This window comes from Oratosquilla oratoria, chromosome 22 (assembly GCF_046742065.1).
Source record: "Oratosquilla oratoria isolate Oo_2021 chromosome 22, ASM4674206v1, whole genome shotgun sequence".
NCBI classification, from domain to species: domain Eukaryota; kingdom Metazoa; phylum Arthropoda; class Malacostraca; order Stomatopoda; family Squillidae; genus Oratosquilla; species Oratosquilla oratoria.
In genome coordinates this window covers 372,501-385,000 of record NC_134798.1, presented here as the reverse complement: position 1 = coordinate 385,000, position 12,500 = coordinate 372,501, and the positions used below count along the sequence as shown (strand labels likewise).

Here is a 12,500-nt window from a genome sequence, read left to right as displayed (position 1 = left end):
GTTGTTTACCCGTGTTTCGATAAATGGTGCTCTTAAAGCTGTTGAGCGAGTGGTAAACAATTTAAATAATGAAGATTTACCTATCCCCAAAACAGATTACCTTGATTTAATTTCTCTTTGTGTAGGTTTCGGTAATTTTACTTTCAATGATGTTGAATATAGACAACATTCTGGCTTATCCATGGGTAATCCCCTCTCTGCTGTGTTAGCCAACTTATATATGGAAATGCTTGAAACTGAAAATTATATATCAATAATGGGTAGAAACAGTGTTTGGTTAAGGTATGTTGATGACATTGTTGTTATTGTACCAAAAGAAGCTAATATTAACAATAAATTAAAAAGATTAAACAATGTAAATAGTAACATACAATTTACGGCAGAAGTAGAGAACAACAGAAAATTACCATTTTTAGACACTGTCATACACAGAACAAACAGCAATGTAAAGTTTTCGGTATACCGCAAACCCACTAATAAAGAAGATTATATACATTTTTATTCAGGACACAATATTAGGACTAAAACAGGTATAATAATTGGCTTCTTCCTCAGGGCTTTTCGCATCTGTAGTGAAGAATTCTTAGAAGACGAACTAGATCACATTACAAAAACTTTCAGCAAATTAAAATATCCCAAAGGTCTCCTACTTAAACTAAAAAAGAAAGCTAAGGAAATAAATAAGAAGAGTAAAGATAGAAATAATTGTAACAAAGAAACACGATATATCACAGTCCCAAATTCCAGCATTAATTCAACTCTAGACAACCTCCTCTTAAAAGCAGGTATAAAGATAGCAAGAACATCAGGTAGCAAAGTGGGACATTTGGTAACGCGTAATTATAATAACCATACGAATGAAAATAGTATTGTCTATAAAATACCTTGTAAAAATTGCCCATCCTCATATTTTGGGGAAACAGGTCGTGGATTAGAAAAAAGATTATATGAACACAAAAATTATGTAAGAACCCACAGGCTTTCTAATTCTATAGTAAGACATATAGATACATATGACCACCTTCCGAACTGGGACAATACAATTATAATAAATAAAGGTTCAACAAAGAAATTAAGAAAAACAATAGAAGCAGCCTATATTAATACTAATAATAACATCAACCATAGAGATGGTTTTATATGCTTGGCAAGAGCTACAAGTTTATTGATAGTGGATGAAAACAAACGGACAAATGTTCCTGACGCGACGACCTTTCCCAGGCACCCTGTGAGGTGACATGTATGTGTATAAAATGTCCATGTTATACTTTTGTGTTATGCTTTGTGATCAAGACCCTAAGGGTCGAAACGTTAAGGCAGTAATTCTTCCATTATTTCTCGTATATTTTCTCCGCCTTCAGTTACATACATACATACATATGTACATACAAACATACATATACATACATACATATGTACATAAATACATATAAATACATACATATATACATACATACATACATACATACATACATACATACATACATACATACATACATACATACATACATACATACATACATACATACATACATACATACATACATACATACATACATATATATACATATATACATACATACATACATATACATACATACATATATACATACATACATACATACATACATACATACATACATACATACATACATACATACATACATACATACATACATACATACATACATACATACATACATACATACATGGGAAATTGGACAGTCACTCAGGAGACAGGATTTTATGTTCCGCCCACTGGGTCAACGGTGAACCTATGTCTGTGATCTATATACTTAGAAGTAGGAATGATAAATTGGTCAGGGTTTTGTTTGTTCATGGTGGGGTTTTGTCTTTTAATGTGAAGTGCTTCTAAGATGAGAAGGCGTCTGTAGTTTGATTCTTTTTGTAGTATGATGGTTCCTTTTTCCAGATCCTTCCTTGTGACTGGGGATTGATGTGTGTCAATGTGATGTTGTTTTATGGCTCCATTAGAGAGGTGAAGGGTGAGGCGTCTTGATAGTTTTGTTATAGTCGACCCTATGTACTTTTCATTAAGGGTTTCACAGTTCCCTTTGTTACATGTGTATTCGTACACAGGGGGGCTACGTTGGAATACCGGGGTTCACTGACTAGGGCTATTCTTAAGGAGGAGGTGTGACGTTTTCCTATTCTGGTACCAAATGTTTAGTTGGATTTTGTCGTCACTGTTGGAGGGTTTGACGTTTTTTTTTTTTCAATGATCTTCCTGATGGCGTCCTCGTCTGCTCTATAATGGGAGGACATAATGTTCTTGTAAAATATATTAATCTTATGTCCTGTTTGAATGTTGTCGGTCGGGGGTCTGTACCATCTGTCCAGGTGTGTATTGATGACATTTTGTACCTCTGTTTGAGAAACCGCTGTTGACCAGGACTTGTGTGATCCTGTCTAGCTCGGCGTGGGTACGGTTGCAATCACTGCAGTGCGACAGGGCTCTTCTGACGTAAGCATCTATGGTGGACTTACGGTATCGCGATGGGCATTCACTGTTCCCGTTTAGGTAAAGACCAGGGTTGGATGGTTTGGAGTAAACTCCGGTCTTGAAACTTTGAGAACTGGCATCGATCTTAACGTCCAGGAAAGGGAGTTGTCCGTTGACGCTGTTCTCTGTGGTGAAATTTAGGCCAGAAACACGCTGTAAGGTAGTCTTTAGGTCTTCTAACTCCCTTTGGTCCCTTACGAGGACGAAAATATCGTCCACGTACCGAGTATAAATAGGAGGCTTACGGGTGGTGCTGAAAACCTCCCTCTCCACCATGCCCATGAAAAAATTAGCAAAGAGAACACCTAGAGGTGAGCTCATCGCGACACAGTCAATTTGTCTGTAAATTTGTCCCCTGGGACAATAGAAAGGGGCCTCTTTGGTGCAGATTTCCAGTAATTGGCGTAAAAAAAAAATTGGGATCAGTGTGGGATCATCATGAGTCTGTGGGAGTCTGTTGGGGACTGTGGGTGTCAGATATTTTCTCTTGGAGTCTGTTAGAATCTGTTTGAGCTGTTGGAATCTGTTGAAAACTATTGGAGTTGTTCGTGTCTTTTAAAGTTTGTTAGTGTCTGCGGGAGGGTCTCAGAGTCTGTTGGAGCCTGTAGCAGTCGGTTGGAGACTGTTAGAGTCTGTTAAAATTGTTAGAGTATGTCAGAATCTGCTAGTGTCTGCGGGAGTCTTTTGAAGTCTGTTTGAAAATTCTGGTGTCTGTTTGAGTCTGCTGGAAGCTGTTGGAGTCGTTTAGAATATGCTCTAGCGTGTGGGAGTCTTTGTGAGTCTGTTAGAGCCTGTGGGGGCCTGTAGGATTTTGTTAGAGTCTGTGGGAATCTCTTGGATTCTGTTTAAGTTTGTTAGAGTCTGCAGGAGCCTGTTGAAGTTTGTTGGAGTCTGTTAGAGTCTGTTGGCGTCTGATGGAGTCTGTTAGAATCTGTTGGAGTCTGTTAGGGTCTGTTGGAGTCTGTTAGAGTCTGTTCAAGTCTTTTGGAGTCTGTTGTAGTCTGATGTAATCTGTCGGTTAGCTACCTGTTCTTTCAGGGGTTTCGACGAAGAGTCTGAACGAGGTCAGGAGGAACTTCCAGACGACTGAAGGTCGCAATGAAGAGCCAAGGCCCCAGACAAGCGGGAGACATCAAACTCCACAGATGAGAGCTCTAATATTCGAAAGGAAATGTCCTCAAGTCTCGTCTCGAAAATTCTCAAAACCAAAGACATTTTCCGATATTCTTGGGGTATTTTCTAAGCGTCCTTCAATTCCAGCGAAGAGGAAGCGAATGTTTTTCTCGAAGAAAAGACTTTAAAAGGTGTTAGAGGGGCTCCAGATGATGTTCCTTAGGGTTATAGACAATATGAACGAAATGAACCAAAGCATTTCGGGAGCAAAAGGAAGATTGAAGGAAGACGTTAACGAGATGAAGAAAAAAATGAAGAAGTTTGTATCAGACGCTCCATACTAATTCGTCAACAATACAACTGAGACTCACCACGGAATCGTCTACAGAACAAATCAGAAAGCAGACGCAGAAGTTGAAGAATAACCGTTATAAACAAACGAATGTTGTTTGTAGGTAAAATAAAATGTCTAAAAAAAAAACGTATATTGCACTCTTATCTCTCTCTCTCTCTATATATATATATATATATATATATTTATATATATATATATATATATAAATATAGATATATATATACATATATATATATATATATACATATATATATATAAATATGTATATATATATATATATATACATATAGGTATTTATATATATATATATATATATGTATATATGTATGTATATATATGTATGCATATATATACATATATACATATATATATATATACATATATATTTATCTATCTATCTATCTGTCTATTTATCTATCTATCTGTCTATTTATCTATCTATCTATATATCTATCAATTTATCTATCTATTCATATATCTCTTTCTTTCTTTTTGAAGTTGAAGAATAACCGTTATCAGCAAACAAATGCTTTCGTAGGTAAAATAAAATGTCTAAACAATGTATATTATATTCTTCTCTCTCTCTCTCTCTCTCTCTCTTTTTTTTTCTAGGTTGTGAAAACATAACGGGGTTAACGGGGTTACAGGTATCCGAAGCTGTTGGCGGTTGCAAACTGCTAGAGTCAATAGCTGAGCCCCGGACGTATAAGGGGCAGGCGAAAATATACTAAACTCTGGACCACAAAAACTCATTCACGATCATTTCTAAAATATATATGATAGCTCCTTTTTGGGGGTAAACAGATGAAACAAACATAAACAATCATTATATTTACTCAATGGAAACTACAAGCTGATACGAAACTTTTGGACGAAACTGGGTATTCAATCACGCCTTTACACCAGCTCAGTGAGATCTTGATCGCCTGTGGCCTCTTCAAACATGAAGGTAAGAAAGAAAGAAGATTGTTGGCACTTAGGGCTATTGGCGTACGGTCCGCAGGAAGATTCCCATACCGACCCATCGCTGGCCAATCTCATTTCCAATATTTACTTTCCATCCCCGGGAATATGTTGATAGTGTTCCTTCTCTTTAATCTCGAACCAAATCCTTAAGATTTAATTTCCTCTCCGCCGCCCATCGTTCAAAGCTGCTCAGAGAGCGGTCCGTAATATTTCCACGTCTTTGCCTTTCTTCGGGGGGCTGTGTCCACACCCGATATGCGTCTCAGGTTGTTAGCTATTATGTAACGTGGCGGAGGATCTTAGCATATCAGATGACACTTTTTATTTCATTTGGTCGTGGATTAATCATAATTTATCTTTATTTCTATCTCGAGTCCCGTGCTCCTCTCCGATTCCGAGCAGTGACTGTTACCTGTCCACAACAGCCCATTGCATAGGGCAAATGTGACGACTATGCGCATACATAGGCTCCTCATCCTCATCTATTAAGCTTTTACATCCATGATGTTAACTTTTTTTTTATTCTACTTGACTTCAGGATATTTTGTTCGTTTCCATGGTGACCCCCTAGATATTTTATCTGCAATTATGGGATTAATTAAAAGATTTGATCCGTTCAATCTGAGGATGGTCAGTTAACTATATAGAAAAGTTTCGATTTACTGAAAATAAGTCGCTTGTTTAACCTGCTGTCAGGCGATTCTATTCAGCGTAGAGAAATACCTTTTCGGCAGTCGATAGGTTAAAATCCTTCTAATGAATTACCTTATCATTTTCACATGTCCGCTAATTACAAAAAGATAACGATATAATTATTAGAAACATTATCCATAAAAATGTGACCACAGAAACAGGAGGAGGTTTTTGGTGCTCCTCAAGAACAACACTGTTCCGTAATCTCATAAATTTTGTCTATCCCACGTGGCATACATATCAGAAGCCCTGAGGAGGATTGCACGCTTCTGTCTACTAACAAGGGACGGATAACTACCACCTCCAGTACGGAGGGCCTAACCACCACATATGGGCATACCACTGCGAAACGATGATAAACTGTACTGCAATAATCACGAAGGAAATGGTGCCCGAAATATCATCAGTGTAGAGTAATGGCATACTAATAGTTATTCTATTCGTCACAACCAGGATCAAACAAAGACTACAGAATTACCAAGGATGTAGTGGTATGAAATGGGTTTGATGATTTATTGGCCTGGGTTTGATCACGGTTGTCACCACTACAGCAATTATTGTGTCTGTTTGCATGTATAGTATGTATATATACATGTATGACTCAAAAAGTTTTCCGTCCGAAGTTGATATTGAAAAAACATATATAGATAATAAAAAAAATGTATTAGATCATCATTTTGATTCCTGAGATAGGCTACACAATGTATGAAAAACTGTACATTTTCGAGCATGTGTTGATGTATTTTATGAATTATTGGGGCCATATCATCTCCAACTGCGACCTTTTGTGATAAAATTTTATTTTTGTTGGCACAGAATGTCGCCTATGTTCTTTGAAGTCTGAATAAGTATTCAATAGAAATATATATTTTCAATTATATCTCAATACTCTTGCTTCTTTACCTTATATGGTCAATACAGTACTGACTCTTTATATTTTTATTGATAACTTTTGTAAAGGTTTCCTTTTGTCTCCTCTCATAAGAGAAAAATATATTGGAAATTAAATTAGAAATTTTACTCTGGTAAGATCGATTTTGTTCACCTCGTGTTCTTATGACTTTATGATCTTTACACACGTGTTCATCATAGTTTGTTCTTCTGAGCTCTTATTTGTGTACTCATTATCACGGCAAATTAACGTTTCCCTTCCCTTTCTCTCATTTCTTAACTGTGTTGATTATTACAACACAAAATTAACCTTTTCGTTTCTATTTTGTCATTATTTAGATGTGCTGATTATCTCAATTTTCTTTTTTTTTCAACTCTTGCTCAAGTTCATTGCTATACCAAATAAGTTTTCCTTTTTTGGGGTGTTTCATACAATACTTCCTCAAAAACAAAAAAACAAAAACCAGTAACTACAATAACCGCAATAACAAAAAATATCTACGACACCAACATATTCAGACTGGTGTCAACTTCAAACTATTTCTGATTCTTTTCAAGGGGGGGTGGTCCGTCCTTTCTCCAATAGGAGATAATATGTCATCCATCTATTAATCTAGAAAATAAACTATGAAAATTTCCGCGATGCGTGTGTTTATATTTGTATGCATGTGTATGCGTATGTGTATGTACATATACATGTACATATGTATATGCGTATATATACATATACACATCTATATATATATATATATGTATATATATGTATAAACACACACATATATATACATATATATATACATATATATGTATATATATATATGTATGCATATATATATATACATATATATATGTGTATATATATATACATATACATATACATATATATATATATATATATATATATATATATATATTATATATATATATACATATATATATATATATATATATATATATATATATATATATATATATATGTTTTAATTACCCACTGTCGGAGAAACAAAGCAAAAGAAACAGACGAACTGTATATTTCGACCACTACTGTGGTCCCCTTCAGCAGATAGATACAAGGTAAGATGTACAAGAATATATACAATGAGAGAGGTACAAATAGGAATAAGGGGAGGTGGCTCAAGTCACATGTCCGAGGTGGGGCGGATTCGGTAATGGTAATAATTTACTCACAGCATAAGTTGTTATACAATCAGGTGACCATTGCCCTTTAGATGTATTGAAATTTGGCAAGTGTTTAATGAGGAAAGATTCAACTATCTTTCTCCTGAAGCTACAATTAGATTTATAAATGATTTCTGGATTTTTCCAATCTATGCGGTGATCCTTTGTTGATGTATGGAGGAAGACCGCGGAGTTGTTTTGTGCATACCTGACAGAGTTTTTGTGCTCTTTTACTCTGATATTGAGGTCCCTACCAGTTTGACCCCAGTAGACCTCATTACAATCTTTACAAGGTAGTTTATATACTCCTGGGTTATTATCTGTTTTGGGTTTATGATGTATATTTACTACTTTATGAAAAATGTTATTAGGATAGTTGAAGACCAATTTAATTTTATCTTGTGGTAACATGTTAGAAGCTTCGTCCAATAAATGGTTGTATGGGATCTTTATACAAGTATTGTCCCAATTGTGCTGGTTGTTTGTTAGGAAAGAGTTCTTATAATAGCTGATTTTTGCCTTGCTAAGAGCTTTTGTCAACAACCAAATTAGATAACCCAATTTGCTCAATTGTAAGTTTATTGTGTCTAATTCTTTATTTAAAAATTGATCGCTACAAATTCTTAATGCTCTTAGATAGAGGCCCGAAGCAACATTTAGTTTAACCCTTTCTGGATGGTAACTAAAAAAATATAAATAGCTACCAGTATGCGTGGGCTTTCTATATATTGTAAAATCCAAATGTCCATGACTTCTGATCACTAGTATATCCAGGAAGGGAATGCTGTTGTTCTCTTCCCACTCAACTTTAAATTTTACAGTATACTAGGTGACAATTTATTAAGTTTTAAGTGAAAGTCATTAAATGGTCCCCAACTATCGTCCAAAAACGATAGTTGGGGACCATTTAATGACTTTCACTTCAAACTTAATAATTTGTCACCTAGTATAAAATTTAAAGTTGAATGGGAAGAGGCCATCAAGAGAGATGATCTCTCTTGATGACCAAGTTGGAAATTCACTGTCGCACTTGTCATAAGGATGCCCGGTTCGAGTCCTGGGCAGTTTCACATTTCAATTTCAAGCATGCTGTCCTTTGATGGCAAAGAATTAAAGTGTATTGTGGTTGTTAAAATGTATATATATACATATATATATACATATATATATATATATATATACATATATATATATATATTTATATATATATATGTATATATATGAACATATGTACATGCATACGCGTATACGCAAGTGCATACATACGTACATTTATAAGTTCTGTAGAAGCATGTGTACATACATATACATACGCACATGCATACATATATACATACATACTTACATTCATACATACATACATGCATACATACATACATCATACATATATACATACATACATACAGACATGCATACATACATACATACATACATGTATATATATATATGTACATACGTACGTATACCATAGCTCCCTCTCCAACTTTGTTTATTCGTTATTTGTTCCCGCTCTTGTTCCCGCTACGCCTTTCCATCTGGCTTGCGAGGAAAGAGAAGCAAGAACAATCTGGGGCTTCCCTTGTCCAAGTACATTAGCAGTTTTCCCATTCCTCTCCCCACAGCGTCGCGTTCAATTTCCATCGAATTTCCAAAGGCGTTCGATCCTGAATCAATAGTTCACGACCACGTCGACCATTGTGTGTCCATTTTCACCCCTTGCTTGACCCTATCTCTCCAACTTTTATAGTTTCTCCCTCTGCCTCTTTTTTTTTCTCTCTTTATCATCCTCTGCACCTCATCCCCTGTTAACGGATAGTTTTGTTTTTCTATATATGCATGCCTTTCTCACGTTTCAATTATTTCCTTTTCTGTTTTCATTATCTTTTATCATAGTTTTCTCCACCTCGTTTTTTGTCTCATTTTTACATTCTTTCTTCGTTGGTGGCCTTCTCCCTCCACCATCTTGTTTAATTCCCACATTTTTTCCCACTTTTCCCTGTTTTTGCCATTCCCTAACATTTATCAAACTCTTCTCTACCTCGTTTTCGTCCCTTATTCCTCCATTCTTTGTGTACATATTCCCTTTACACCCTGTACCTTCAATGTTCTCTTGTTTCATTTTGTCTTTTTTTTTATACTTTGTTCGCAGGCCTCTTCCATGGTACGGTTTATCCTCTTTATTTTCACAAATATTTCTTTCACTGTTCTCTTTTTCTGTAATTCGTTCAGACTCCCTCCCCTCCTCTCTCTCTCTCTCTCTCTCTCTCTCTCTCTCTCTCTCTCTCTCTCTCTCTCTCTCTCTCTCTCTCTCTCTCTCTCTCTCTCTCTCTCTCTCTCTCTCTCTCTCTCTCTCTCTCTCTCTCTCTCTCTCTCTCTCTCTCTATCTATCTATCTATCTATCTCTATCTCTCTCGCTCCTACGCAGTAATATTTCTTCTCTTTATTTTTATTTTTTATTTTTAGTTCTCGTCCACAGTCTGGGTCTTCTGCTTTACTCTCGCAATTTTTTATTTCACTCTCATTCTTTTCTCTTTTATTTTCTGTCCTCACCCATGACCTGTTTTATTTTATTTTTACTTTCACAATTTATTTTTCTTTTCTCATTTTCTGTTTTTATTCCAGTCTTTTAATGGTATGACTTTTCTCTTGATCTTCATAAATTTTCTTGATTTCTCCTCTTTTTCTGCTCTCATTTATTTACCACTCTTTTCCTTGGTCTGGCTTTTTTCTCTCTACGCTCATAAATACTTCTTCTGTTCTCTCTTTTTACCTCATTCTCAGTCCTCTTTCATATTCTAGTTATCATTTCTGTCCTTAGAGTCTTTTTCCTGGTAACGTGAAGTCTCCAAGAAAGCCTTTTATTTTGATTCGGTCTTGTGGGAGTCCGCTCTGTCTTTCATCTACAGACACACATTTATAGTCCTATTTTTCTAAGAAACGAGCCCCGGGCTGTGCCCGTCCCGGCCGCACCGGACGGCTCGGCTTTGCCTTTAGTGACCTTCGGCGGCTTGCTCCTCATTGTTCACTAACTTAACATTCTGCTCAACTTCCTTCGACAATTCTTCCCTGTTGTAGCCTTTTCTTCTGATTGGTTGGTCTTCTGTCGTGACGTCATTCGCATCTTCTGATTGGCTGGTCCTCAGTCGTGACGTCATGTCTCTTCTGATTGGTTGGTCTTCAGTTGTAACATCATGCAACATCTTCAGATTTCGATTATTTCTAAGAACTATTATATGTTGTATACTATGAATAGGCAGCAATAAGCTCGAGGATTATTAAAGTGCGACCATTTTTCGAAGTCAGACCAGTTTTACAAAATAGATCGACCCAATATTTTCGAAAAAATGGAAATGAGGCTAAATCTGTTTCAAGGTACTAGATAAAAATACATTAGAAAGTTATTCGATAAATATTTTACATGCCAAATTCTTTGACTGAAGCTTTGAATTTAAGATAGTATATTGGCTCATTCCAGTATTTGGTCCATGTGCCATTAGTTTATAAGTGAAAATTAACAACTTTGATATTCTCTATCGAATTTGTTACAATGTACTTACGGGGTGAACTATTAATATTTCTGAAAAAGGAAATACATTTAATACTTCCTTGGTCTTATTGAGATATACAAAAGTAATTTTCAATAAAAATATTAATGTTTTTTTAATACAGTAATGTAGATGATTTTTTTTTCTCTCTTCTTTCACCGGGGGCTGACAAGAGGGTACCTGTTGTTGGTCTTGACCCTCAGCCTCTCTGTCCTTCATGTGGCTTTTGTCAGAACGTATTTATCCTTTGTTGTGCTGCGGCACCCTTTGCTAGCATTCTTGCCAAAAAAAGTCATCAAAGATATTTTTGCTTTTCTTTTCATTCGTCTATCTATTTATTTGTTTATTAATCTATCTATATATTCATTTATTTATTTCTCTATTGTTTATTTGCTTATTTCTTTATCTACTTATTTATTCTTAAGTAATGTCTTTATCGATTGTTTTATACAAAAAAGAGTGGTCAACCAAATGTTGCTGGAACATCACTTGGATTAGTTCTATTTCGTTGCGGCCGCACCAGGCCTTTCGACCCAATGACATAAAAGAGAGAGAGAGAGAGAGAGAGAGAGAGAGAGAGATGAGATGAGATGATACCAGCACGAAAAATGCGACCATTTTGTTTCGCGTTTGTGATGAGAGTCACTCACGGGAGCAATTGTCATGAGATGCACCAAAAACTGCAGGAGAGATGTATGTATTTTGTTTTGTTTTGTTTTTACCCCTCCGTGTCGATCAGCATTATTACTACCTAAGTCATCCTACAACCTGATTTAAATCATCTGGCGGCAGTCAAAATGTAACAACACTCACTCCCATCGAAAGATTTTTGACTATAGACCTATTCGGCTGAATAAAGTCATCTTTTTTTTCTCAAAATACAAAGCAACAAACAAATCTTGAAGAAATACAACGCAGCTGTAATATCAGTAATTAGTAATAACACACCTCTAGACATATCAACATTTAAGACAGTGTAAACAATGGTGTAAATAAGTGTACTAAAAGAAAGATGAATTTTTCTTTTCCTACAAACAAACAAAAATAAATAAAAGAAAATTTTTAAAAATGGAAGTATCATTTGTGCATACAATAGTTTGGGCAAGTACCTTTGGTAATAGATGACATTGCATGTGATTTCTATGAAATACTTGTAAGAGCAGGATATACATGTTCATGACAATTGCCGAAAAGAATACTATTTACATAATATAATCATGAATATATATATATA

At 35.5% G+C, this 12,500-nt stretch overlaps 1 protein-coding gene across 1 annotated transcript; it reads right to left on the bottom strand.

Moving 5' to 3' along the window:
- Positions 1-2,311: 2,311 nt before the first annotated feature.
- LOC143037190 (uncharacterized) lies at positions 2,312-2,845 on the bottom strand. The gene has a single exon (XM_076205305.1). It carries the CDS (start codon positions 2,843-2,845, stop codon positions 2,312-2,314), a length of 534 nt encoding a protein of 177 aa, XP_076061420.1.
- Positions 2,846-12,500: the final 9,655 nt, after the last annotated feature.

Bases quoted from the DNA above. Each gene is read 5' to 3' on its own strand.
- LOC143037190 (XM_076205305.1), bottom strand. From the start codon at position 2,845: ATGAGCTCACCTCTAGGTGTTCTCTTTGCTAATTTTTTCATGGGCATG.